Source organism: Crocodylus siamensis, chromosome 3 (genome assembly GCF_052110815.1).
Source record: "Crocodylus siamensis isolate JL-2025a chromosome 3, ASM5211081v1, whole genome shotgun sequence".
NCBI lineage: Eukaryota > Metazoa > Chordata > Crocodylia > Crocodylidae > Crocodylus > Crocodylus siamensis.
In genome coordinates this window covers 48,487,909-48,511,445 of record NC_143397.1, presented here as the reverse complement: position 1 = coordinate 48,511,445, position 23,537 = coordinate 48,487,909, and the positions used below count along the sequence as shown (strand labels likewise).

The 23,537-nt window shown below is 42.4% G+C and overlaps 1 protein-coding gene across 1 annotated transcript in view; it reads left to right on the top strand.

The window, feature by feature from the left end:
• MCTP1 (multiple C2 and transmembrane domain containing 1) overlaps positions 1-23,537 on the top strand; it is a 500,289-nt gene that overhangs the window by 279,293 nt on the left and 197,459 nt on the right. The window contains exons 8-9 of the mRNA XM_090038277.1: positions 6,454-6,624; positions 13,283-13,413. Coding sequence (XP_089894403.1) covers positions 6,454-6,624; positions 13,283-13,413 — 302 coding nt within the window. The remainder of the gene's footprint in view (positions 1-6,453; positions 6,625-13,282; positions 13,414-23,537) is intronic.

Genomic DNA, 23,537 nt, shown 5'->3' with positions numbered 1-23,537 from the left:
ATCTCCAGAGATTATCTAGTCCAAACCCTTGAATTAGGCAGGATCATTCCTATCCAAACATCCCATACCACCATAATCTAAATTACACACAAGACTACCCTCAACCCTGGCACAACATAGGTCTAACACTGGAGCCTGCCACAGGTAAAGCCAGGGGAGCCACAGCAGCCAATGTACTGCTTCTGTAAAACATTGTCAGTATATGTTCAACACATCCTGGGTAGAGAGCCATGCTTCACACTACAGAGGAAGCCAAAAACCTCCACAGTCCATACCAATCTGACCATGGGGCAAAATTCCTTCCTGACCCTGAGTGGAGGGGCAAGACTCTCTAGCCAGGAACTTCCACCTTTGCTCTTAGCAAGAGAATTGGTACACCATGGTTGAAGTCTCCAGGTTTAGCTGTAGCTGGCACCAAATGTCTCTGGGGAGGTTTCAAAACATCCTGACACATATAGCAGGGGGAAAAAAGTGTGTGTGGTGGGAAGAGGGGTAAGAGAGCAGGAGCAGTCAGCAAAACCCAGAAGCATAGGAAATACCCATGGTAGAATATAGGCATAGCTATGCCTAGACCATCCCTGAGTGGCTGTCCAACCTCTTCTTGAACATCACCAGTGATAGAGAGTCCACAACTTCCCTAAGCAGTCTATTCCACTGCCTCTAATGTCACAGTGAAGTTTTTCAGATATCCAATATAAATGTACTTTGCTGCAATTACAAGCCATTTGTCTATGTCCTTCTCTCTGCAACAAGAGAGAAAAGGTTCTTTCTCTCTTCTTTGTCAGCCCTTCAGGTATTTGAAGGCTGCTATCATGTCCACTTTTAAGCAGTTTTTCCAAAAGTGCCCAGCTTTCCAATCTGTTGAGATCCTATTGAATTGTGCTTGCATCCTCCAACATGTTCACTGTCCTTCCCAGTTTTGTATTGTCCACAAACTTATTTTCTATGCCATTATTCAAATTGGTAATAAATGATGAACAGCACCAGGTTTGGACAGACCCCTCTGGGACTCCACATAAACCCTTTGTGCTGCTATTCTGGCATTGACTTGTTTAATAATTACTAGGGCTGTGCAAAACAGCATTGTTCCATTTTGACTTGTGTTTTGATGTTTTGATGGAACAGCGTTTTGTTTAGATTCAAAACTGCTGTTGCGTTTTATTTCATCAAAACAGTTTCGCTGTTTCAACACTGTTTCAACTTTTTGCCCATAGGCTATAATGGGGAAGTTTGAAACAGCACATAAATTTGTCATTTCTGGCCTGATTTGGATGAAACATGCAGGAATGGTAGCCCCTTCTGAGGGCATGAAGCTTGCCAAGTTTCAAGGAGATAGGTGGAGGGGATTTGGCGAACTGCACCTCAAAATCTTGAAAGCAAAACTCATGTCACGTGTATGTGTTAAGCCATAGTGGGGTCAAAACTAAAGGCATGTTAGCCCCTGATGAGGCCATGAAGACTGCCAGCTTCCAAGGAGATAGGTGCAGGGGTTTGGGGGAAACTATACCTCAAGGTGCTGACAAGCAAAACTCATGACATGGGTGACACCATGTGTGTTACAGCACAGCAGGGTGAAATCTGCAGGCCTGCTAGCCCCTGCTGAGGCCATGAAGCCTGCCAGCATCCAAGGAGATAGGTGCAGGGGCTTCTGGGTTCTGGGGCCCTGCACCTCTGGCTGCTGACAGGCAAAACTCATGACATGGGTGCTTGTGGGACTGTGTCTGTCTTGGGGCACAGGCCAGTGAAAACTGCCGGCCTGCTAGGCCCTGCTGCAGACACAAAGCCTGCCAGCTGTCAAGGAGATAGGTACAGGGGGAGTCTGGCTTCTGGGTCCCAGCACCTCTAGCTGCTGACAGGCAAAATTATTTTGGCACATGTCCACAAGGGGGCAGCAGGAGAGATTATGCTTAGGGGCAACCGACACAGGTTCATTAGAGGCAGGTCCTGTCAGACCAACCTGGTGGCCTTCTATGACTAGGTCACCAAATCCTTAGATGCAGGGGTAGAAGTGGACATAGTCTTCCTGGACTTTTGGAAGGCCTTCAACACTGTCTCTCACCCCGTTCTCATTAAAAAACTGGGGGACTGTGGTGTTGACACCCACACAATCAAATGGGTCACCAACTGTCTGGAGGGCCGCACCCAGGGAGTGGTAGTGGACAGGTCATTATTGACCTGAAGGGATGTGGGCAGTGGGGTCCCCCAGGGCTTGGTCCTCTTGCCCGCACTGTTCAACATCTTCATCAGTGACTTGGACAAGGGGGTAAAAAGCACCCTGTTCAAATTTGCTGATGACACTAAGATGTGGGGGGATGTGGACACATTAGAAGGAAGGAATAGGCTACAATCAAACCTAGACAGGTTACAGGGATGGGCAGATGAGCATAGGTTGGGATTCAACACTGACAAGTGCAAGGTGATGCACCTGGAAAGGAAGAACCAGCACCATACCTACAGGCTGGGGAACTCCCAGAAAAGTATCTTGGAGTTATCATTGATGCCAAGATGAACATGGGCTGACAGTGTGGGGACACAGTCAGAAAGACCGACCATACCTTGTCATGCATCCACAGATGCATCTCAAGCAGATCCAAGGAGGTGATACTCCCCCTCTATGTGACACTGGTTAGGCCACAGCTGGAGTACTGAGTCCAGTTCTGGGCGCCGCACTTCAAGAGGTATGTGGACAACATGGAGAGGGTCCAGAAGAGGCCCACTCACATGATCAGGGGGCAGCAGGGCAGGCCCTACGAGGAGAGGCTACGGGACCTGAACCTGTTCAGCCTCCACAAGAGAAGGCTGAGCAGGGATCTAGTGGCCTGTTACAAACTAGTTGGAGGGAACCAGCAGGCATTGGGGAGTCCCTGTTCCCCCGAGCACTGCCAGGAGTGACTAGAAATAATGGTCACAATCTGGCAGAGGGTAAATTCAGACTAGACATCAGGAGGTGCTACTTCACAGTCAGGGCAGCTAGGATCTGGAACCAACTTCCAGGCGAAATGGTTTTGGCTCCTACCCCGGGGGTCTTTAAGACAAGGCTAGATAATCACCTTGCTGGGGTTGTTTGATCCCAGTACTCTTTCCTGCCATGGCAGGGGGTCAGACTTGATGATCTGCTCAGGTCCCTTCTGACCCTACTGACTATGAAACTATGAAAACTGATGACATGGGTGGGTGACAGTGTGTATCTGTTAAGGTACACACTCAACTGACACCAAGGCAGAAAGCAGGGCAGTTCAAACAATTCCACCTTGTATGCAGATTTTCCATCCCTCCCCTAGAGCACGGGGATTGGAAGGGACGTCAGGGAAGGATGACAGTCACTGGCCAGCTACACAGTCAATAATGAGAGCACTCCTTCCCACCTACCTTTCCCCTCTTCCCCCTCCCTCTCCTTAATTTAGTTCCTGTTTCCCTACAGGCAAGGCCAGTTTGAGCTTCGAAACTTGAAATGTTTAAAAAATTTTGAAGTGTTTTGACTTGCTTCATTTTTGTATCGAGGCTGTTTTGAAGTTCTCTGTTTTGTTTCAATTTTGCTGTTTCAAGCTTGAAACCAGATGAAACAGCCTTGAAATAAAAAAGCTGGTGAAATTTCGCACAGCCCTAATAGTTACCCTTTGCTTATGGCTATTGAGCCAATTATTTAGCCACCTTTTAGTAGTTTTAACTAGCCCCCATTTCTCCAATTTGTTTATGAGTCTAGTCATCATCAGAGATCCTGGTTTCCTATGTTTAAAAATCACAAATTCTCTGATAAAAATTGTGGGGGGTTGCATTGCATGCACTCCCAGGGAGGGACATGGCGGGCATGTGCCCCTAATTTGTGCATGGGGTCGGCGTGGGCTTGGGGCACCCTGTTCTGCTGCTCTCCACCTGGGACCTCCACAGCCTAGTGGGTGGGACCTAGCACAGCAGGGCAGAATAAGGCTGAGTGCTGCTGCTATGAACCCTGCACCAACATGGCAAGGTGCCCTCTGTGCTGCCACCCCCAGAACACTGCCATTCTGCATGGGGAAACCCATAATTTGCCATATTTTTCTTTTTTTAAAGGAGAAAATCCAGGTTTTTCTCCTTAAAATGAGAAAATCCACGTTTACCTTGGCAAATGGAAAACCCAGATTTCTGGTTATCATTTACCTGATCTATTGAGCCTAGATAAATGATCTTAGAACTAATAAAGTTTTAACGTTTATAATGGCTTTAGTTAAAGGACTGAATCCTCATATGCACTACAGCTGTGGTCAATATAGGTGACGGGAGCAAGGTGTGTTATTTCAGTTTGTCCTAACTCTACCATCTGGAATGACGTCAGACCCTAATTTGACTCAGTTCCATAGAATCATAGGAAAATAGGGCTGGAAAGAACTTCATGAGGTTATCTAGTTCAGCCCCCTGCTCAAGGTAGGATTATTCTTGACTTAAACCATCCTAGTCAAGTGTTTAGAGAAGAAAATGTTTGTTTTGAGAAGCTATGTCTTTAAAAATCAACAATGTTTCATTGTGTTAGCTTTTATTCTTTTATGGCCGATAGAGAGAGATTGCCCATTCTGAAAATGTTGTCCTAGTTTAGTTACTTTACATTTAATCAGTTCAAATTTTATTTTCAATTGTAAAAGAATTAAATGTATATGCTATTAAGTAAGGCTCTAAGATGACTCACACAATATAAAATATTAGTAAAGGGTTGTGGAAGAGAAATCCAGCAACATTTTAATTGGTTTATATGCAATAATCAAATAGTATATTTCTATTTTTGTTGTTGTTCTACTTTCACCTTTTTATCAAAAAGTGGAAGTTCTCAATTTTCTAGTAATTATTGGAAAACATAATGGAAACTGTTAATTTTCAACATGTGTACATTAGTTTATTCAAATGTGTGTGTGTGCATTTATAATATATCATTATTTACATAATACACACAGAGGAATAACTGTGGGGCAATAGAGGCAACTGCCTTGAGCACTGACTTGGGGGGTTGGGGGTGAAATTAGAAATGTGACAGGAACCAGAAATCACCACTTCTGCTCTTCCCTGGGTACCCATGCATGTTGGTGTACTGCTGTACACCCCGCCCCTTACATAGTACAGATATTATATATACAGTACTACACACACACAAATTATATATATTTATCTATATATATATATTTCCAACATTATGCATTTATGTATGTTTATATGTGCATGTGCATATATAGGTATATGTATAATATGTATACATTATACATGCATATAAAGTATATGCATATGTACACATATGTGTATATGTGTGTGTGTGTGCACGTATGTCTATATTCTGAAAGGTCATGTAATAACACAAGAGGTTGTCTAAAGTTGGTCTAAAAGACCCAGCTAATGGGATATTTATCCATCACCAGCTATCACATGCGTTACAAACGGAATGGGAATCTGCCTTCAGTTTATGGTCATACTGGTGGAATGTATAAATTGAAAAAGAAGGAAACTCCTACCATTAATCATTTAGATATGAGGGGAAATTATTTAATATAATTAAAATAAACATACTATTTTTAAAATTGCTTTTGCTTTATGAAATAAACCAGTGTCTTGTTAGTATACATACACTGAAAGTAAAACATTGATCTTTTTTGTGTTGAATTTATAAGAAAAACATGGTTCTCTTTAAAAACATGGTTTGTAGAAGGCTAGGAGACGGTTGACTTACAGAATTTGGTCAACATGAGTTCGGTTTGTAATAGGCATTATAATTCAGAGTAATTTTGGTTATGAAATTGTTTAAATTGCATCATCCTGTTAAAGACTTGTGAATAATGTTCTTGTCTCTGAAGTACTTTGATGTAGTGAGAGTAAGATTAGAAAACTGTAGGCAGTTATTGACTATTGGGTGTCTTTTTTAAATATTGTGAAATAAAACCAATTTAAAATACTATTCAGAAACTTGCTTTCCGCTGTGCTTCCCCCTTCCATGTCCCCCTTACTCCTGTTCTATGCCATCCCCATTCTAGCCTGGGGCACAGAGCAAGGGCCCAGCCCAGCCCAGCCCCTGTAGCAGCCTCATCGCTGCTATGTGGCTGGACTGGGGTTGGGCTTAGTGCCCCAGAGACTGCAGTGTGGATGGAGTCTGCCAGCACAGAACAGGGGTAAAAGGGGAAGGGAGAGGGGCAGGTGGGGATCGGAGGCTGCATCCATGGCCAGACCCGAGGTAGAGGCTGGAGCCAAAGCCACAGCAATTGCTGCTTCCCCACCCGCCAATATGTGATTCTAAGAGGAGGGGTATTTTTCCTCATGTTAAATGGGGAAGAAAATCTTGTATTAGAATAGAGTTAACACAGTCCATATTTTTAAAGAAACCTTTTGTAGTAAGTTGAGAAGTTTTTTCCCTTTTATATTTATATAAAACATTGAATAATAGATCAAATAGTAAATATCTGTGCTTGTTATAACTAAGTCTAGTTTATCCTTTACCTGAAGTTTCAGACCCAGAGTTTACGTCTGTCAGACCTTCACAGAAAATCTCAACTATGGAGAGGGATAGTCAGTGTCACTTTGATAGAGGGTCGTGGTCTCAAGGCTATGGATGCAAATGGATTGAGTGATCCTTATGTGAAGTGCCGTTTGGGGCATCAGAAATACAAGAGCAAGGTAATGTCTTTTAATTATGATCTGAAATATACATTCTGTTTCTTTAATTAACATCTGTGATTTTCTGCTTGGATGATTATTTGGATTCTGCTTGGATTTTATTGTAATACTAATTAGCTGCTACAGCGTGTAGAGCTTTGTCTTTTTATTATTTTAATTGAAGTGTAAATAAATAAATGGAAAAGGATGAGGCATTGAAAAAAATAATAATTTACCTTGATTTCTCAGTATGTCATTGTTATACTGTTATATTTCTCAGTGCAATATTATTACATCATAACATCAAGGATACAAAACTTAATCTTGCCTCCCAATACTCTCAAAAAACAATTCACACTATGCTATGTTCATGTGCAGAATGATATCACCTATGAGACTGATTCTAACTGCACAAAACTTAAGATCTACCTTGTACCAAACCAGCCTGGCTTAGTGCTAGTAGCCTTTTGGATTCTTTGCTTGTGTTTACACCAAAAGCATGTTGTTCACTTACACTGTTCATACTAGGTGGACACTGTCTGCAAGTCACAATATTTGATAGGGGGTTGTGTTTAGTTTTTTCTTTTCCTTTCCACTGTTCTAATTAACTGGCTGCATTTCCAAGGTACTGTAGGGAGGGTGTAAAACCCAATCTGATTGACTAATCCTGACAAATGGAAAATTCCCTTTTACATCTCTTTAAAAAATGATATGGCTAGGGCTACATCATACCTAGTTATCTAGCCAGGTTGGATGAGAATGGTTGAGTGCAGCTGTATGGAGGCTAAATGTCTACCTGGGTTAGTGAGCTGGCTGATACTCTGCTCAGAGTAAACAATGTGCTGTTACAGCTCCATGAAATGCAAGTAGAACAGCAAATTAATAGCTTTAAGGATCCATCAACATTAAGACAATTTAGGACAGCCCACAAAAAAATCTGTCCCAAAGTTACAGATTTAGTCCAGTACATAGTGGACCAGAACAATGGATGTGATTATTAAAGTTCACTGTTTATATGCTTCATTCCTACATGAGTCACAGTGCCTTGAGTCACCAAATATAAGCAAAATCCATCCCTAATGTAATTCTGCAAATATTAATTTGACTCTTGATATTTTAGATTAGCCCTGATAAAATGACAGGAAGAAGAAACTTTTTCTACTTGAATTTTACTTGGTTTCCAGGGTGATCAATCTAAATACTTCATTTTAATATTTTGAAAGTGTTTTTCATCTTTTCTAAAATTTATTTTTTTGTGACAAAAATCAGGTACAGTGTTTTTGCCAGTTTATAATACCCAGTCAGTAAATAGTTGAGCATATCTTCTGTCATTCTCTGGGCTTATTTTTTAAATACATGGTCAGTCTCCTCTTTTCCCCACTCCAAAACTTTCTCTGGCAAACACTGTTACAAAGAAACTAATGAAATAAATCTTTTTGAAAGCACTCAGGTATAGTAATAGATTCATAGATTGTAGAGTCGGAAGGGACCACAAAGGATCATCGTGTCCAATCCCCTGCCCCTGTCAGGAAAGAGAACTTAGGTCAGATGATCCCAGCCAGATGACTGTCTAGCCTCTTCTTGAAGACCTCCAAGTTAGGGGATAGTACCACCTCTCTTAGAAGCCCATTCCAGATTCTGGCCACCCTTACCATAAATTTTTTTTCCTAATGTCTAACCTGAATCTGCTCTCCACTAGTTTGCACCCATTATTCCTAGTTACTCCTAGGGGCGCTCTGGTAAAAAGCACATCTCCAATTCCCTGTTGTCCTCCCTTGATAAAATTATAGGCAGCTGCAAGGTCTCCCTTCAGACAGCTCTTGTGAAGGCTGGAGATCCAGATCCCTCAGCCTCCCCTCATAGGGTCTTTCACAGAAGCCACTAATTGTGCAAGTGGCCCTCCTCTGAACCCTCTCCAGATTCTCCATGTCCCTCCTGAAGTGCAGTACCCAAAACTGGATACAGTACTCCAACTGTGTCCTGACCAATGCTGCACAGAGGGGGAGCATCACCTCCCTTGATCTGTTGGTTATGCATCTGCTAATGCATGACAAGGTGGAATTGGCCTTGTTGATGACTTCATTATGCTGCCGGCTTACGTTCAATATTACTTTTTCAGCCTAATAAGTACTATTTTCTGTAGCCTTGGCTTTTTGCTCAGAAAAAACAAACATTATTCTAGGTCCAAGGTGAACAAGTAGAGCTGTTCATTGGAAATGTCTGTATAACTGTGCTTAATGATTGGACTTGAAATGCAGTCCCTTACAGTAAGATAGGACTGGAAGTGTACCCCTGAGCTGTCAAGTCTAGTTCTCTAAATATACAGGTAACCTCTGTCCACAGACTATGTCTAAGGCATCTGTGAAAGATGAGTATGATCATAGTCAATCAAAAGTATGTGAATACCCACACTTACAATTCAAAGGGCTCCACACCTCCGTTCAAAATTTCCAAAGGGGTCCACATCTTTATTTGAAATTTTTAAGCGGTCTGCAAAAGAAAAAAAGTTGAAAAACACTGATATAAAGAAAGTAAAGATAGCAGGGTTTAATCATACTAAGATACTAATGGCAGAGGTAATCTTGGGGCGTAATATTGCCCAAGTCAAGGGAGACAGGCAAGGTACTAGAGGACTGGAAGAAGGCCAAAATGAGAAAAGGTAGACCTGGGGAATTACAGACCAGTTAACCTAATCTTAGTACCTGGTAATTTACTGGACAACACAAAACTGGGAAAGATTGTGAACATACTGGAACAGGAGTGAAATTCTGAAGGATCTTGATAGATTGAAAAGCTGAGTTACAGCCAGCAGGTTGAAGTTCAGTACTGTCAAATGCAAGGTGCTATACTTCAGGAAGAATAGTCAAAAAGGCATATACAAAGTGAGTGACATGTGGCTACATGGCAGCACTACAGAAAAGGATTTAAAAGTCTTGATGGATCACAGACACATACGAGTTTGTAGTACAATGGAGCTGTAAAATGGTAAATATGGTTTTGGGGTGCATCAGTAAGAACTTAGGGTGCTTATACATGTACTCTGAGAGTGGGGAGAGCAGTTTAATTAGAGCAGCTCTGAAAGCCACTCTAATTAAAGTGCCCAGAGCGTCACATGGGCTATTTTAAGAGGGGTGGAATGAGCTTTAGTTAAAGTGCCCCTGCTACCTTTTTTCAGCGCAGGGACACTGATGCATATGAAGCTGGAGTCTGTTGGAGCACGATAATTACCATGCTCCAGCAGACTGGATTAATAGAGTCTGCTTCAACGTGCTGTAATTACAGTGAGTTGGAGGAGCCTCAGTGCACATCTATAGGCGTCCATTAGGTGCAGGATATGGGAGTTGAAGGTGCCTTTTACTTGGTGTGGGTTAGGTCAAATCTAGAGTATTGTGTGCAGTTTGGTGCTTCACACTTTTAAAAGGGTGTGGAAAAGTTAGAGGGTCCAGAGATTGGTGAAAAAAATGATAAAAGATTTGGAAGGCAAACCAGATGAGGAGAGTTTGAAATAAATAGGTATGTTCAGCTTGTCAGTTAAGAGGGGAAGTAAGAGCAGTCTTCAAACATCTGAAGGCTGCATGGAAAGGCTCACTTTTAGAGGGTTGACACCCCCTAGTGTGACTACATTTGTTCAATTTTCTCCCACTGTGGCCTTCCAGGGTACTGCTCTGCTGCTTTGCCTGCCACAACTTGATGGAAAAAATGGATATAAATTTGAGAAGCTACCCTCAGAAACCAGAGTGAGCCCTGAGGTGCTTTACTCTGCCCCACTCATCATCAGGCTCTTGGTCCATGTCCTGAGCAGGCCACCTCTTCTTAGTCTCAGTCTTAAGCAAATTGCTCACTTATCTCCATGATCTAGCTCCCCAACTCAGTTCTCTGGACTCCCTGGTCAGCCCTGCCTCGATCCACCAGGCCCTTAGCCCACAACTCAGAACACTGAGCACCCACTACCTCCCTCCGTGGTTTTCTACCTCCCTTTGGGTTGCTTCTAATCTTCGTGTACAGTCCTATCCACTGGACTCTAGGTCCTCAACTAAAATGCTTAGTGCCTGATTGGCATCCACTGTGGTCTATTCCCACTGGTCCTGCTCTCCCACACTAGCCTTCCTCCTGACCAGTGGTTCCACTTAGGCTCTAAGCCTCCTGCTTCAAGCAGAGAGTAGAGCACAGGTAGGACTCCACCATAGTCTCCTGCCTCCCCTTCAGCCACACTTATGATTTACAGCTTTAACAGCTATCATAAAGAAATTGTTCCCTAGCAAAATGCTTACACCCTTCTGGGTCACCACAAACTCTAAATCTGGCACCCTCCAGCTCTTCTGGATGCCTGTGTTTGCTGGTGTTCCCCTCTCCAGCAGCTTGGGTTTCTATAAGAGCTTCCATCTGCAGAGCTCAGGATCAGACTGAGTCTGTGGCCTAGAAATCAGGCTTCTAGTACCCTGGGCTTCACCACTTCCAGTCACATGATCTCCAAAACTGGGCAGATAAGTTTCTTCTTAGCCCACTAATCAGTCTGCTCTTGCCTACTGCTGGCTTCTCAGTTGTTCTTCACAACTTGGGGGTTGGACTAGATGATCTGTTCAGGTCCCTTCCAACCCCTAGAAAGTATGAAACTATTTAACTACTGCCCTTGTAGCTTGTTGTAAGGCAGCTTTCCCCTCAACCACTGCTTGTAGCTCTGTCATGCCTGTCTTTATCTCCCTTGGTTGCTTAATTTCTTGCAGCTCGTCCTCACTCAGCTGCTAGCAACATATTGCAGCCCTGGCCTGCTGCTCTTTAAAAGGGAAAGTTACAGGGGTCCTTTACCCGCCTCGCCCCATTATAGGCTGCCGTAAGGAAGAGGAAGAACACATTCCTTCTGTTTGTAAACAGCAGGATGTATACCAGTGGCTTGAAGTTGCGGCAAAGCAGGTTTCAATTAGCCATCAGGAAAATCTTCTTTGTTAGAATGGAGAGGCAGTGGAATCGACTGCCTAGGAGCGTTGTAGAATCTCCATCACCGGAGGTTTTCAAGAAGAGGTTGTATAGGCATTGATCAGGGGTGATCTAGGAGAAGTAACGCCTGCAGTGCTCTTTAAATAGAAGCCCAGGATCCTCCCACACCCACAGTGATCACTGGGAGATCATGAAAAGGGTTCTGCAGTCCAGACTGGGTGGATATTGGAGAAGACCAGAGAAGACCATATACAGCAGCAGGATAATGAAGCAGAGCTCCACAAACAGCTTTAGTTATGAAAGATTAAAGCATGGGGGATAAATTTATGGAGGGAGTACTGAAAGAGGGGTTCTGGGTATCTAGATAGGGAATGTTATGTGTGGAGTTGTGCTTGCTGGCCCCAGCTCATTGAGTGGAGTGGAGGGTGTTTGCTTTTTCCCATGCTTGTGGGCTTTGCTGGTGGCCACATGGAGTGGGGAAGGAATTTTTCCCCACCTGTTGCTACTGGTGCGGAGGCAGGGAGGGAGGAAAAGGGTTTGGTTTTATAAGCTTTTATGCTGGCTGCAGCATGTGTGGGTATGCCAGTGGTTTTACTGGGACTAAAACCCAGAGGATCTGATTAGAGGGTTTTGCCCTTCTGTTCAGGGTCAGACTGATCATCGTATTTTGGATCAAGAAGGAACTTTACTCCATTTTCAAACTAGTATGGGCTGTGGGGAGTTTTGCCTTTCTCTATAATGGTGGGGGAGGATGGATCTCTCAAGGGTATTTTAGTAACCCTTACAAAAACTGTACACTGATAGCCTTTATCCCCTTGCTTTTCCTGTGGCTGGTTAGGGTGGTGTTGGTATTTTGGGGCAATATGCTTTATAGTTGTGTGACGGGGCTGATTGGACCTGATGGTTTGGATAGGGGTGATCCTTCCTCAAGCAGGGGGTTGGACCAGATGACCTTTGGAGATCCCTCTTAGCCCTGCTTTTCTATAAATCGTTAAAATTATATATTGCCTTATAAAGAATGTGTTGAGCCGGCTTCCATTCTGGCTCAATTCTGGAATTACTACTGTTATTGAACTCTAATGGAGGAGACTAGATAACTTTTTGTTCTAGAAAGACCTCTACTCTGAATTGCTATGATATTTTAGAGGTAACTGGTGTGAATATTACCACTCCAGCTATATCCTTTTATCTGCATTGCACAAGAAAAGGAGGTTGCACTTTTTAAAATACCTCTCTATCTGTTCCTATAAATAAACAAACAACAAATTGTCTTGGTAAATTAATTCTCCCTGAGCATAATAAGACTGGGAAAAGAAGAAAAGGCGGTGCAGATCTGGTGAACTTCAGGTCCTGGTTAAGTGTTTTCAGTATCCATCTATTTGTCTTTTTGAGATGTTTTGTTCTGCCTTTGTTTTAGAAAGACAACTTTGTCACTTACCTGTCACTCGGGACAAGGAATCATTAGTCTAGAGAAAAATGGTTCAGTTCCCAGGACAAATCCATTGTTCCTAGAGATTTCCAGTGGTGAAGAGCTGTGAGATCCTGGAGGCAGATGATTTGCCCAAACAGGATCAAGACATTGATCAGTGGCCTCATTTAAAAAAAAATGTTTAAAAAGTCTCCCTATTAAAGCTATTAAGTGCATGAAAAAGACTTCCTGGGCAGAACCCAAAGATTAATTTTACTGTTCAAGAAAGAACATGGCTGTACAATGCAATAATGACTTTCTTTACTCTCCTTTTAGATTGTGCCAAAAACTTTGAATCCTCAGTGGAGAGAGCAGTTTGACTTTCATCTCTATGAAGAGAGAGGTGGAATTATTGATATTACTGTGTGGGACAAAGATGCTGGCAAGAGGGATGATTTTATTGGCAGGTTTGTGCAATTACAGCCTACTAATACTCTGGGGATGGGAACAGATGATTAAAACGGATTTTGTTGAAACTGTTTTTTATAACCATTTGTTCTTGTTATAAAGAAAATACTGGGTTTTTACAAAGTATAAGCACATTTTGCAGCTTTTATGTTAGTCTTCACTGTGGTGCTCTAAAAATAATATTTTGCTTGACCAGTAGGTGGCAGATTTTACCAATTCATTGACTTAGATTTTTCAGAAGTGGAAATACTGCATTTTGAAATATCATCAAGATGCAGGGGGTTCCATACGGCAACATTTTCTGGGCTGGGGCCAGTACTGAAATAACTATAAAACAGTGGTAAGATTAAAATGCATCCTCATTTTTAATCTGATTTCTGAATGAAATAATCTTCTTAAAACATGGCACACAACCTCTCAGGCAATGAAATCTGATTACTCACCCAATTCATTCTCAAGGACTGATTCTTTAAGATATCTCTTAGGGTTCAGGAAAGTATATAAGTCTTAGCTGGCAAGTTCAATATACTGTGGTAGATCTTGGTAAATCCAGCCCAACTGTAGTAGCCAACAGTGGGGGGTGGGAGGAGAGTCCACAGTGTCTAACATAGATGTACACTGCTACTAAAAAACTTACTTTTATTTGGAAAATCCAAATATTCAGTTACTTTTTGTGTGTTTTGACCACCAACACACTCAGTAATAATTAATCCTATTTCTTTCTGTTAGTTGTCTGTGGGACTACAGTATTAAAAACTTGGAGATGCTATGACTAGTACATTGATGTATTGTAACTAGTAGAATTAGTCATTGTTGAATGTATAATGGAATTCCTATGAACTGAGCCCTATTTTTTCCATGTCAATGTGATTATCTTTTTGTTACTCTCCAACCCCCACATGCTTGTGTGCGTCTTTGTTTACCACATTAGGTAATGGGGCAGATTGGTCAGACAATATTAAATGTTGCCTTTGCCTGGAGCCAGTCTGTTATGCAATGTGAAGTCAAAATAGATTTAAAGTCTATATTTTACAATGGTCTTAATATTAAATCAAGTCATTTTTTAAAAAATATATTAAGATTTTACTTTATATAACGAGACCTTATATTAATGAAATAATACATTTATTTTAAAGTTCTCTAGCATCATGTTTTGGTAGAGTAGCTGGTATGATTCTTTTTTTCTATTCATCCACAACCATTCTTTCCCAGAAGTTGATGAGATTAGACTGCTCATATTTGACTGCAGAATTCTACCAACATAGCAGCTCTTTATTTATTAATAGTGATATTAATAATTTTAAAATATTATTGTCCCTAAGGTGCTTTAGGACTTTACAAATAAAAAAGTTCCTTGCTACTATGAGTTTGCAGTCTAATATGCCCCTCTGGCATAATAGGATGAGAATGCTTTTCTTCAAAGGACTGCTTTGAAGTCTAATTTTTAAATGTATATGGTTGTTGTGATGGTTGTTGTGAGAAAAATAAGTAATATATCTTATATAAATACTAAATAATAATAAATAATCTTATATAAATACTAAAATGGTTAAACAAATATATTCTTGGACAAAGCTTAGAACCGCTACTCCTTGATATTTCTTCTGCTTCAGTACAGTAAGCCATGCTTTTGTTGAGAGATTCCTTGGCTTTTATGAGCCTGGCCTCCCTGAGCTCTTTTCTTTCCTTCAGCCTGGCCTTTGAAGAGTTTGCTGCATACCCCTGCAACTTTGTGTGGAGGTTCCACAAAGTTTGGTCCCCTTCTTCTATTCCTCTATACCTTAGTTCTTGGTAAGCTTCTCTAAATGTAAACGGTAACTACCGTATTTAAGAAATCTGTCTCTCTACTCTTGACCTGTCTCTTTCCGCACAAACTAAAATTTTGACACATCTTTCTGAAATCTCCTTATGGTTGTCTAGCTGCCATCCAGGTTGACCTTGAACTAAAACAGAGATTTATATGCCGCCTTTACACCCACACACCCAAACATTTCCTGCTAATTTCTTTCTTAATCATTGTTGATAACACTATTATCCTGCCAATTACTTGGACCTCATCTTCAGCTTGGACCTATCTATTTATTTCTAGTCATTCTGTAGCAGGGGGTCCAAATAAGTCTTTGCATCCTGATTTACATTTGTCTTGCAGATTGTTTCTGCATAAAACTTGTATAGGGTGTATAGACAAAGAAGTTGCACAATTTCAAAAGGAAGAGAGAGTTACTGAAGTACAGCTAAATCAAGTGCAATTGTTTTATTTGTCTATCCTAGCTTTTTTTCATTTGGGGTAAATTACTGCAGTTATATCTTCACAGATGAAACATTTAAACTAGATCAGCTGACTTTTGTTGACTAGTGGGTATACCCAATGGTATAAGTATGTTTGTCCTTGCTCAGTTAAACAACCTTTCCTATCCACCCACACAGCTAAAACTCTTGTGTACAATCTCATTGGCTCATATCAAACCCATTATTTTTCTCTGGCCCTGACGAAAGTATAGTATTCAGAGTGGTGCTTCAAAGATCACTTTTCTTCTCTATTGCTTTGGTTCTGTTGCTCTTCTTTCTGCATTTCTCCATCGGCTCCTTCTTCTCCATCTCATCAAAGTCTTCACTGTATCTGTCATGTTTCATTTCATGTTGAGAGTGAACTTCCCTCTCCATTTAGTCTCTGATGCCAGCCTACACAGTTTTTCTCAATTTTCAAACATGTATCTTCGTGCTTTTTCCTTTGCAACCCAGTATGCTTAGGAAAAGTCCCCTGTGAACATCCACAGAGCAATCTCTTTATCTGCCTTAGAATCATAGAATCGTAGACAATTTGGGTTAGAAGGGACTTCAGGAGGGCATCTAGCTCCACTCTCTGCCCAAAACAGGACCATCCCGAATTATACCATCCCAGCTGAGGCTTTGTCTAGCCAGGTCTTAAAAACCTCCAAGCATGGAGATTCCACAGCCTCTCTGGGTACACTGTTTCAATGCTTTACTACCCTCCTAGACAGAAAGTTTTTCGTAATATCTAACCTCAACTTCCCTTGCTGCAACTTGAGACCATAGCTCCTTGTTGTCACCTGCCACCACTGAGAACAGTCTAGCTCCATCCTCTTTTGAACCTCTTTTTGAAGGTTGCTATTAAATCCCCACTCAATCTTCTCTTCTACAGACTAAATAAGCCCAGTTCCCTCAGCCTTGCCTCATAATACATGTTCCTCAGCCCCCTCATCATTTTTGTTGCCTTCGGCTGGACTCTCCAGTTTGTCCACATTTGTCCAAATCCCTTCTGTAGCAAGGGGTCCAAAGCCAGACACTGTACTCCAGATGTTTCATAGTTTCATAGTTTGGGGGGTCGGAAGGGACCTGAGCAGATCATCAAGTCCGACCCCCTGCCATGGCAGGAAAAAGTACTGGGGTCAAATGACCCCAGCAAGGTGTTCGTCTAGCCTCCTCTTAAAGACCCCCAGGGTCGGAGCCAGCACCACTTCTCTTGAAAGTTGGTTCCAGATCCTAGCCACCCTGAGTGTGAAGTAGCTCCTCCTGATGTCTAGTCTGAATTTACCCTTTGCCAGCTTGTGACCATTATTTCTAGTCATTCTTGGTAGTGCTAAGGGGAACAGGGACTCCCCCAATGCCTGCAGGCCCCCTCTGACTAGTTTGTAACAGGCCACTAGATCCCCCCTCAGCCTTCTCTTGTGGAGGCTGAACAGGTTCATGTCCCTTAGCTTCTCCTCGTAGGGCCTGCCCTGCTCCCCCCGATCATGCGAGTGGCCCTCCTCTGAACCCTCTCCATGTTGTCCACATCCCTCTTGAAGTGCGGTGCCCAGAGCTGGTAGCAGTACTCCAGCTGCAGCCTGACCAGTGCTGCATAGAGGGGGAGGATCACATCCTTGGACCTGCTTGAGATGCATCTGTGGATGCATGACAAGGTACAGTTGGCCTTCCTGACTGCATCCCCACACTGCCGGCCCATGTTCATCTTCGTATTAATGATGACTCCAAGATCCTTTTCTGCCTCTACACTGATGAGAAGGGAGTTCCCCAGCCTGTAAGTATGCTGCTGGTTCTTCCTCCCCAGGTACATCACCTTGCACTTGTCAGTGTTGAAACCCATCCTGTTCTCATCTGCCCACCCCTATAATCTACCTAGGTCTGATTGCAGCCTATGCCTCCCATCTAGCATGCCCACATCCTTCCATATCTTAGTGCCGTCAGCAAATTTGAACAGGGTGCTTTTTACCCCCTCGTCCAAGTCACTGATGAAGATGTTGAACAGTGCGGGCCCAAGGACCGACCCCACTGCCCACATCCCTCCATGTCAAAAATAACCCATCCACCACCACTCTCTGGGTACAGCCCTCCCGCCAGTTAGCGACCCATTTGACTGTGTACGTGTCAACACCACAGTCCCCCAGTTTCTTAATGAGAACAGGGTGAGAGACAGTGTCAAAGGCCTTCCGAAAGTCCAGAAAGACTATGTCCACTGCTACCCCTGCATCTAAGGATTTGGCGACATGGTCATAGAAGGCCACCAGGTTGGTCTGACAGGACCTATCTGTAATGAACCCACGTGTTGGTTGCCCCTAAGCATCTGCTCAGGTCCCTTCTGACCCTACTAACTATGAAACTATAAGCTCCCCTGCTTGCCCCTCATGAACAGGTGCCAGGATAATTCTCTCAAATAGCTTACCCAGGATCGAGGTAAGACTAACTGGCCTATAGTTTCCCGGGTCCTCCTTCCTCCATTTTTTGAAGATGGGAATCAGATTGGCCCTCTTCTAGTCCTCTGGCACCACATCAGAGCACCACAAGTGCTCTTACAGCCATGCCAGGGGTCCCACAATGACCTCGGCTAATTCCCTCAGCACTCTGGGGTGGAGATCATCTGGACCAGCTGATTAAAATACATCCAGTCCCTCCAGAAGTTCCCTGACTAGATCCTCACTGACGCTTGGACTAGGTGCACCTCCCCTGGGGCTTGGTTTGGTCCCTGCTCAGGAAAATGGAGGCAAAAAAGTTGTTAAATAGGTTAGCCTTGTTGTCTAGTGTGATGACCTTTTTTCCTAGAGTGTCTTGCAGGGGCCCCACGTTACCCGGTACCTTCTTTTTGCCCCCAGTGTATTTAAAAAAGGACTTCTTGTTGTCCTTGATCTGGGTAGCTGGTCCCAGTTCCATCTGCACCTTGGCCTTCCTGACTGCCCCCCTGCAGCCCTGAGCAACCTCAGTATAGTCCTCCCTGATGATGGCCCCCACCTTCCATTGGGTGTATGCCTCCCTTTTAGTTAGGAGACATTCCCGGATGCTTTTGGTGAGCCATGGGGGCTTTTGCACCCTTCTGCCCCCCTTTGATCCATGTTGGGATTACCTCCCTTTGGTCTTGGAGGATCGTCTCCTTAAGAAGCAACCACTCTTCTTGGACACCTGACTCCCCTCCCCTCTGGGATCTCAGTGCCTCCCTCAGTATTCTCCTTAGCTCATTGAAGTCCGCCCTCCTGAAATCTAGGGCTTCTGCCTTGCTGCAGGCCTTTGCCACCTTGCGCTGGATGGTGAATTCCAGTAGGTGATGATCGCTGTTGCCCAGGTGGCCTAACCAGTACCAAACAGAGGGGAAGAATTGCTTCCCTTGATCTGCTGGCAACATTCCTAGTAATGTAGCCCCGTATGCTGTTAGCCTTCTTTGCAACAAGAGCACACTGCTGGCTCATATCCAGCTTATTTCCCACTATAACCCCCAGGTCCTTTTCTTCAGAGCTTCTCCTTAGCTAGGTAGGCCCCAGCCTGTGCCGGTGCATGGGATTGTTTCATCCTAAGTGTAGGACTCTGCAGATCCTTCCTTTAGATGCTTTGTTCAGATCCTTCCTTTAGATCCTGCCTTAAAATTCTCTTTTGCCATGATATCTACAAAAGTCTGTTAATGTACTAATACAACTGCCTACCCCCTGTTAACTTTATCTCTCTGTTGTCTCTGGTTTTATATTTGGCTTGTAAGCTCTTGGGGTCAGGGACTCTCTTCTTGTTGTGTTTCTATAGTGCCTGGAACAATGGGTTCCTTACCATGATTTGGGTTCCTATGCTGTAAGGCAAGAGTTGGCAATGTTTTGCTGCTGCAGGCTGGAGTTTCTGACCCAACTGACTGCCGTGGACCACTGGGTGACAAATCTCTGTCTCCCCAAACACCCATCTTGCCTGCAATTACCTTCACTACAGATACCGAGACTGTCTAGAGTGAAGGTAAGCATAGGCATAAAGCTGTGGGGAGGGGAGGGATGGTGGGATGCTGCAGAGAGTATTCCTTGGTGCAGCTGTGTTCTGCTTGATTCTTATTGCTGCCCCAGTCCAGACTCAGCCTTCATGGGCTAGATTCAACCTCTTTGTGGGATTCAGCACAGGGGCTATAGCTTACTGAACCCTGCTTTAAGTAATAGGAATGAAGTGACATACCAGGGGAGGTGATATACTTAGGAAGAAAAACTGAAGACTGTTCCTCTCGTCTCACTGAGTGGTGGAACATCTTTCCTTTGATCTTTTAGTGTTCTTACTATTTTGAATAATATTCAAGAGCTAACAGTTATCTACTCAGCACAAATTTATCAAGAGGAAATTCATGACTCTGTTATGATTGACTGTCATATCTGGTGAAAGTATGGTAAGAGAGAAGCAATTCTAAGGAGGAAGTTTCCACTAAAAGAAAATAGCATACCTGAGTGTCAGCAGAAACTGTAGTGGGCAACAATATGAGGCAACAAGCTGCTTTGTGCGTCTTGGAAAAGTTGTTAGTATTTAGACATTTGCTGTCATGTTTTTAGTGCATGTCAGCACTAGCTCTAGTTTGGATTTTTCCAACTATTCTGCTTTAATGTGAAAAACGTCAATTCCTCAAATGGAATATTTTTGCAGAAACATGGGTTTCAATGAAATTCCAGTGACACAGTCAAGGTTCAACTAGGACCCTGTTTTACTTATGCCAGCTTGGCTGACAGGCTGCTGGTGAAGCTGGACTTTCAAGTGGTCACTGTTGCAGAGCTATTAGCTTAGATGCCCTTGTAGTTGTTGCAGTAGCATCATGCAGTGGTTCTCAACCAGGGTGCCAAGGCCCCCCAGGATGCCATGAGATCTTTTGAAGGATGAGCTCTTTTGAGGTATAAGATAAACAGATATGAGGAGATAAGTGCAGGCTCAGGCTCATGCCTTCCTACCTGCTACCCACCTCCTCTGCAAAGAGAAAAACACTGTAATAAATGCATTTATTTTTTTTAAATGGTGTCCTGATCAATTCATTAAAATTATGCAAGGGTACCTCAAATCTAAGAAGGCTGGAACGACTGGCGTAAGTTCTTGGATCTAGATTTCTGGCTGTGGTGGACAATTCCATGAGTTAATTCCAAGTACTTTGGAGCCGGGAATAGCATGAGGAATGTCCTGGAATTTGGAGTTTTCTCTTTTCAGGACGTTTTGAAACTTATCATTTTCATTCTGATTTGGAGCACTTTTTTTAATGTAAGCATTTCCCATTGTGAGAGAACCTGCAACAGCAATCCTGCTATGAAATGAAAGTATTGTAAACTGAGGTGAACCAGATTCCTTTCATACGTTACAGGGAGAATAACAACCACATGTCCCTTTTTATCTAATTAGAGTAGTGAAGCCATAATATTAAGTAGGAGTCCTCAAATAAAGTGAAATAAATAGAAAAACAAACTTTTGCTTTCCCACTTTTAATTTACCTCATTATTTACCCCCAAAGTTCCATTTAGTTTAAACTACACAATATTTGAACTGTCTATACTACTGTTTATGAACAGGTGAAAATTTTTAGGTGAGGAAGAATAAGGAAAAATTGTCATTAATCTGAGATGTAACTATATCCTTAGATTTGCTAAAACTTGCATTTCAACATATGCTGTGACCATGTGCGATCCCCAAACTAAACTGTTTAATTTGCTAATTTGGGTTGTCATGTAATTTTGAATGAGAGATCTGTGAAGGAACTAGGATGCAAATATATTTTCAGATCTGGAGAATCAAATGAGGGGAATGTTAGGGTAACGATATCTGGATTTTATGGGGGTGCTGGGTGTACAGCTGTATAAAAGTTTTTTTTCTGTATCTCGGCAAAAGCCGTTAGTCACAAGGCTGGATATATATTAACAGTAACTAACTTTGCTAATGCTTAAGTAAGTGGATTCCTAACAAAAGAATAGGGTGCAAAGGGCGTGATGTGTTGTGTAAAAATAGGATACAGACCAATGGCAAAAAACCCAGCAAGAAACCACAAGTGACTGGGAGATAATGGTGGTCAACGTCTTAGGCATGCGTTCTTAGCAAAGAGGCATGTAAATGAATGAAATGCATAGGCAATACCATGCTAAGGAGGCAAACAGTAAACAGAGGCAGAGCTTGAGATGGGAGGAGAAATGGGTGGAACTGAAGGAGGCTCATAGGCAGAGTAAATGTTAATAAGTATGAACCAAAGTGTATAAATGTGAAAACAACTATTGTTCGGGGAGGCTCCCCCATTTGTTGGGTTTTTTTGGGAGCTAGTACAAAGCTGTCTCCATTCTGAATAAAGCTGTTGTGAGTAATGTGTGCTGGTGTTTGCTCCCTGCTTGCTCTGGCTAATGAGTAACAGGATCCATGGGTGATGGGATCGTCATCTCCCTAGTCATTGGGCACCGCATGGAGTCAGGGTCTAACAGAGAATGTTAATCCCTGTCAGCTGGCAGAGTTGCTTAGCTTCTTCAGTACAGAGACTAGGACTTAGTTATAGGCAATGGAAACAAAAGGCAGACAACCACCCTCTGAAACTTATAGGAAAACTCAAGGGAACCAAAATATGTGGGAACAGGAGGCTGAATAAATGTTTATTCTGCTGAGCAACAGAGCCTGGAGGCTTACAGAAAGATGGCTTAGGGTCAGATAAGTACATAAATAGTGGGATGATTTTCTGAGCTACCAAAATATTTGGGGAAAATCAGTCACTTTTACTAATGAGTTGAAGAAACATTCACCAAATACTTATGATATACTTTTTTCATGACCAGTAAATAGTATGTGTGTTCAGATCATGCAATTTGGTGAGCAAGTTTAATAATCACAGCTCAAGTTTAACACGCACAGTAGTGCACCCTTCAGGGAATGCTGCCCCCTGCTGCCCTGCACCCACCATGTGGCAGCAGGCAGTATTGCACCCTGCAGGAAATACAGCACCTTCGAGCTCCTGAAAAGTGTAATAATCTTGCTTTCAAAACTAGAAGCAAGTGGTTTCAGGTTCTTCACTGGGTTGGAAAATAAACTAATATTCTAAAACCATATACTGTAGTGTGTTTAGGCAGCTTATGTTAGCAACTAATATTAAGATAAAAATGGAGGTGAAATGATTTTAATCTCCATGTAATTATTTAACTTTCTTATCACCTGCATTTTTAAGGCGATCCTGACTCTGTCACCTTTATGATAATCAGTTAATAAATCCTCATGATTGTTACACCTTTATGCATAGTAGTAATCTGAACAAATTGGCTGCTGACAGCTGCAATAAATTGCCAAGAATGAGTGCTGTCAGAGAACAAGTTGTTTCTGTGAACACACAGGATAAGTAAATCCCGTGTCATGCAATTTTATTCAGCTGATATCATTTGCAATCCAATACAGCAGGATTTATAGCATTATGTATTAGTATAAAAATGCATGTTTATCTTCAAAATGACATTGATTTTTACTCATATTTTATGTTAGGAGATTACTGTTGACTTCATCTATATCTGCTTTCATCAACATCTGAGTGTCACCACCACTATCCCAAACTGGTACAATCTATGAGCAGAAGAACATATGTTGTATTTTTGTTAAAAATATATATTGATTATATTTATTGAAAGTGGAAACTTGCCCTATTTTGTTGTCTGAATGGAGTGTTGTCATTAAAATGCATAAAAATGCATCTTATTTGAGCATGTATCGTGTGTGTGTAATATGTGAAATATTTATTTGATTTTTGTCTTCTAAAATTAATGTTTTGAAAACCTAAGGTGAAAACACTGAAAATGCATTATTTAATATATGTTTTCTGACCCCTAGTCCATTACAGTTTGTCTTTTTCATAGCAACTGTAGAGGGGTTTTTTGCACAC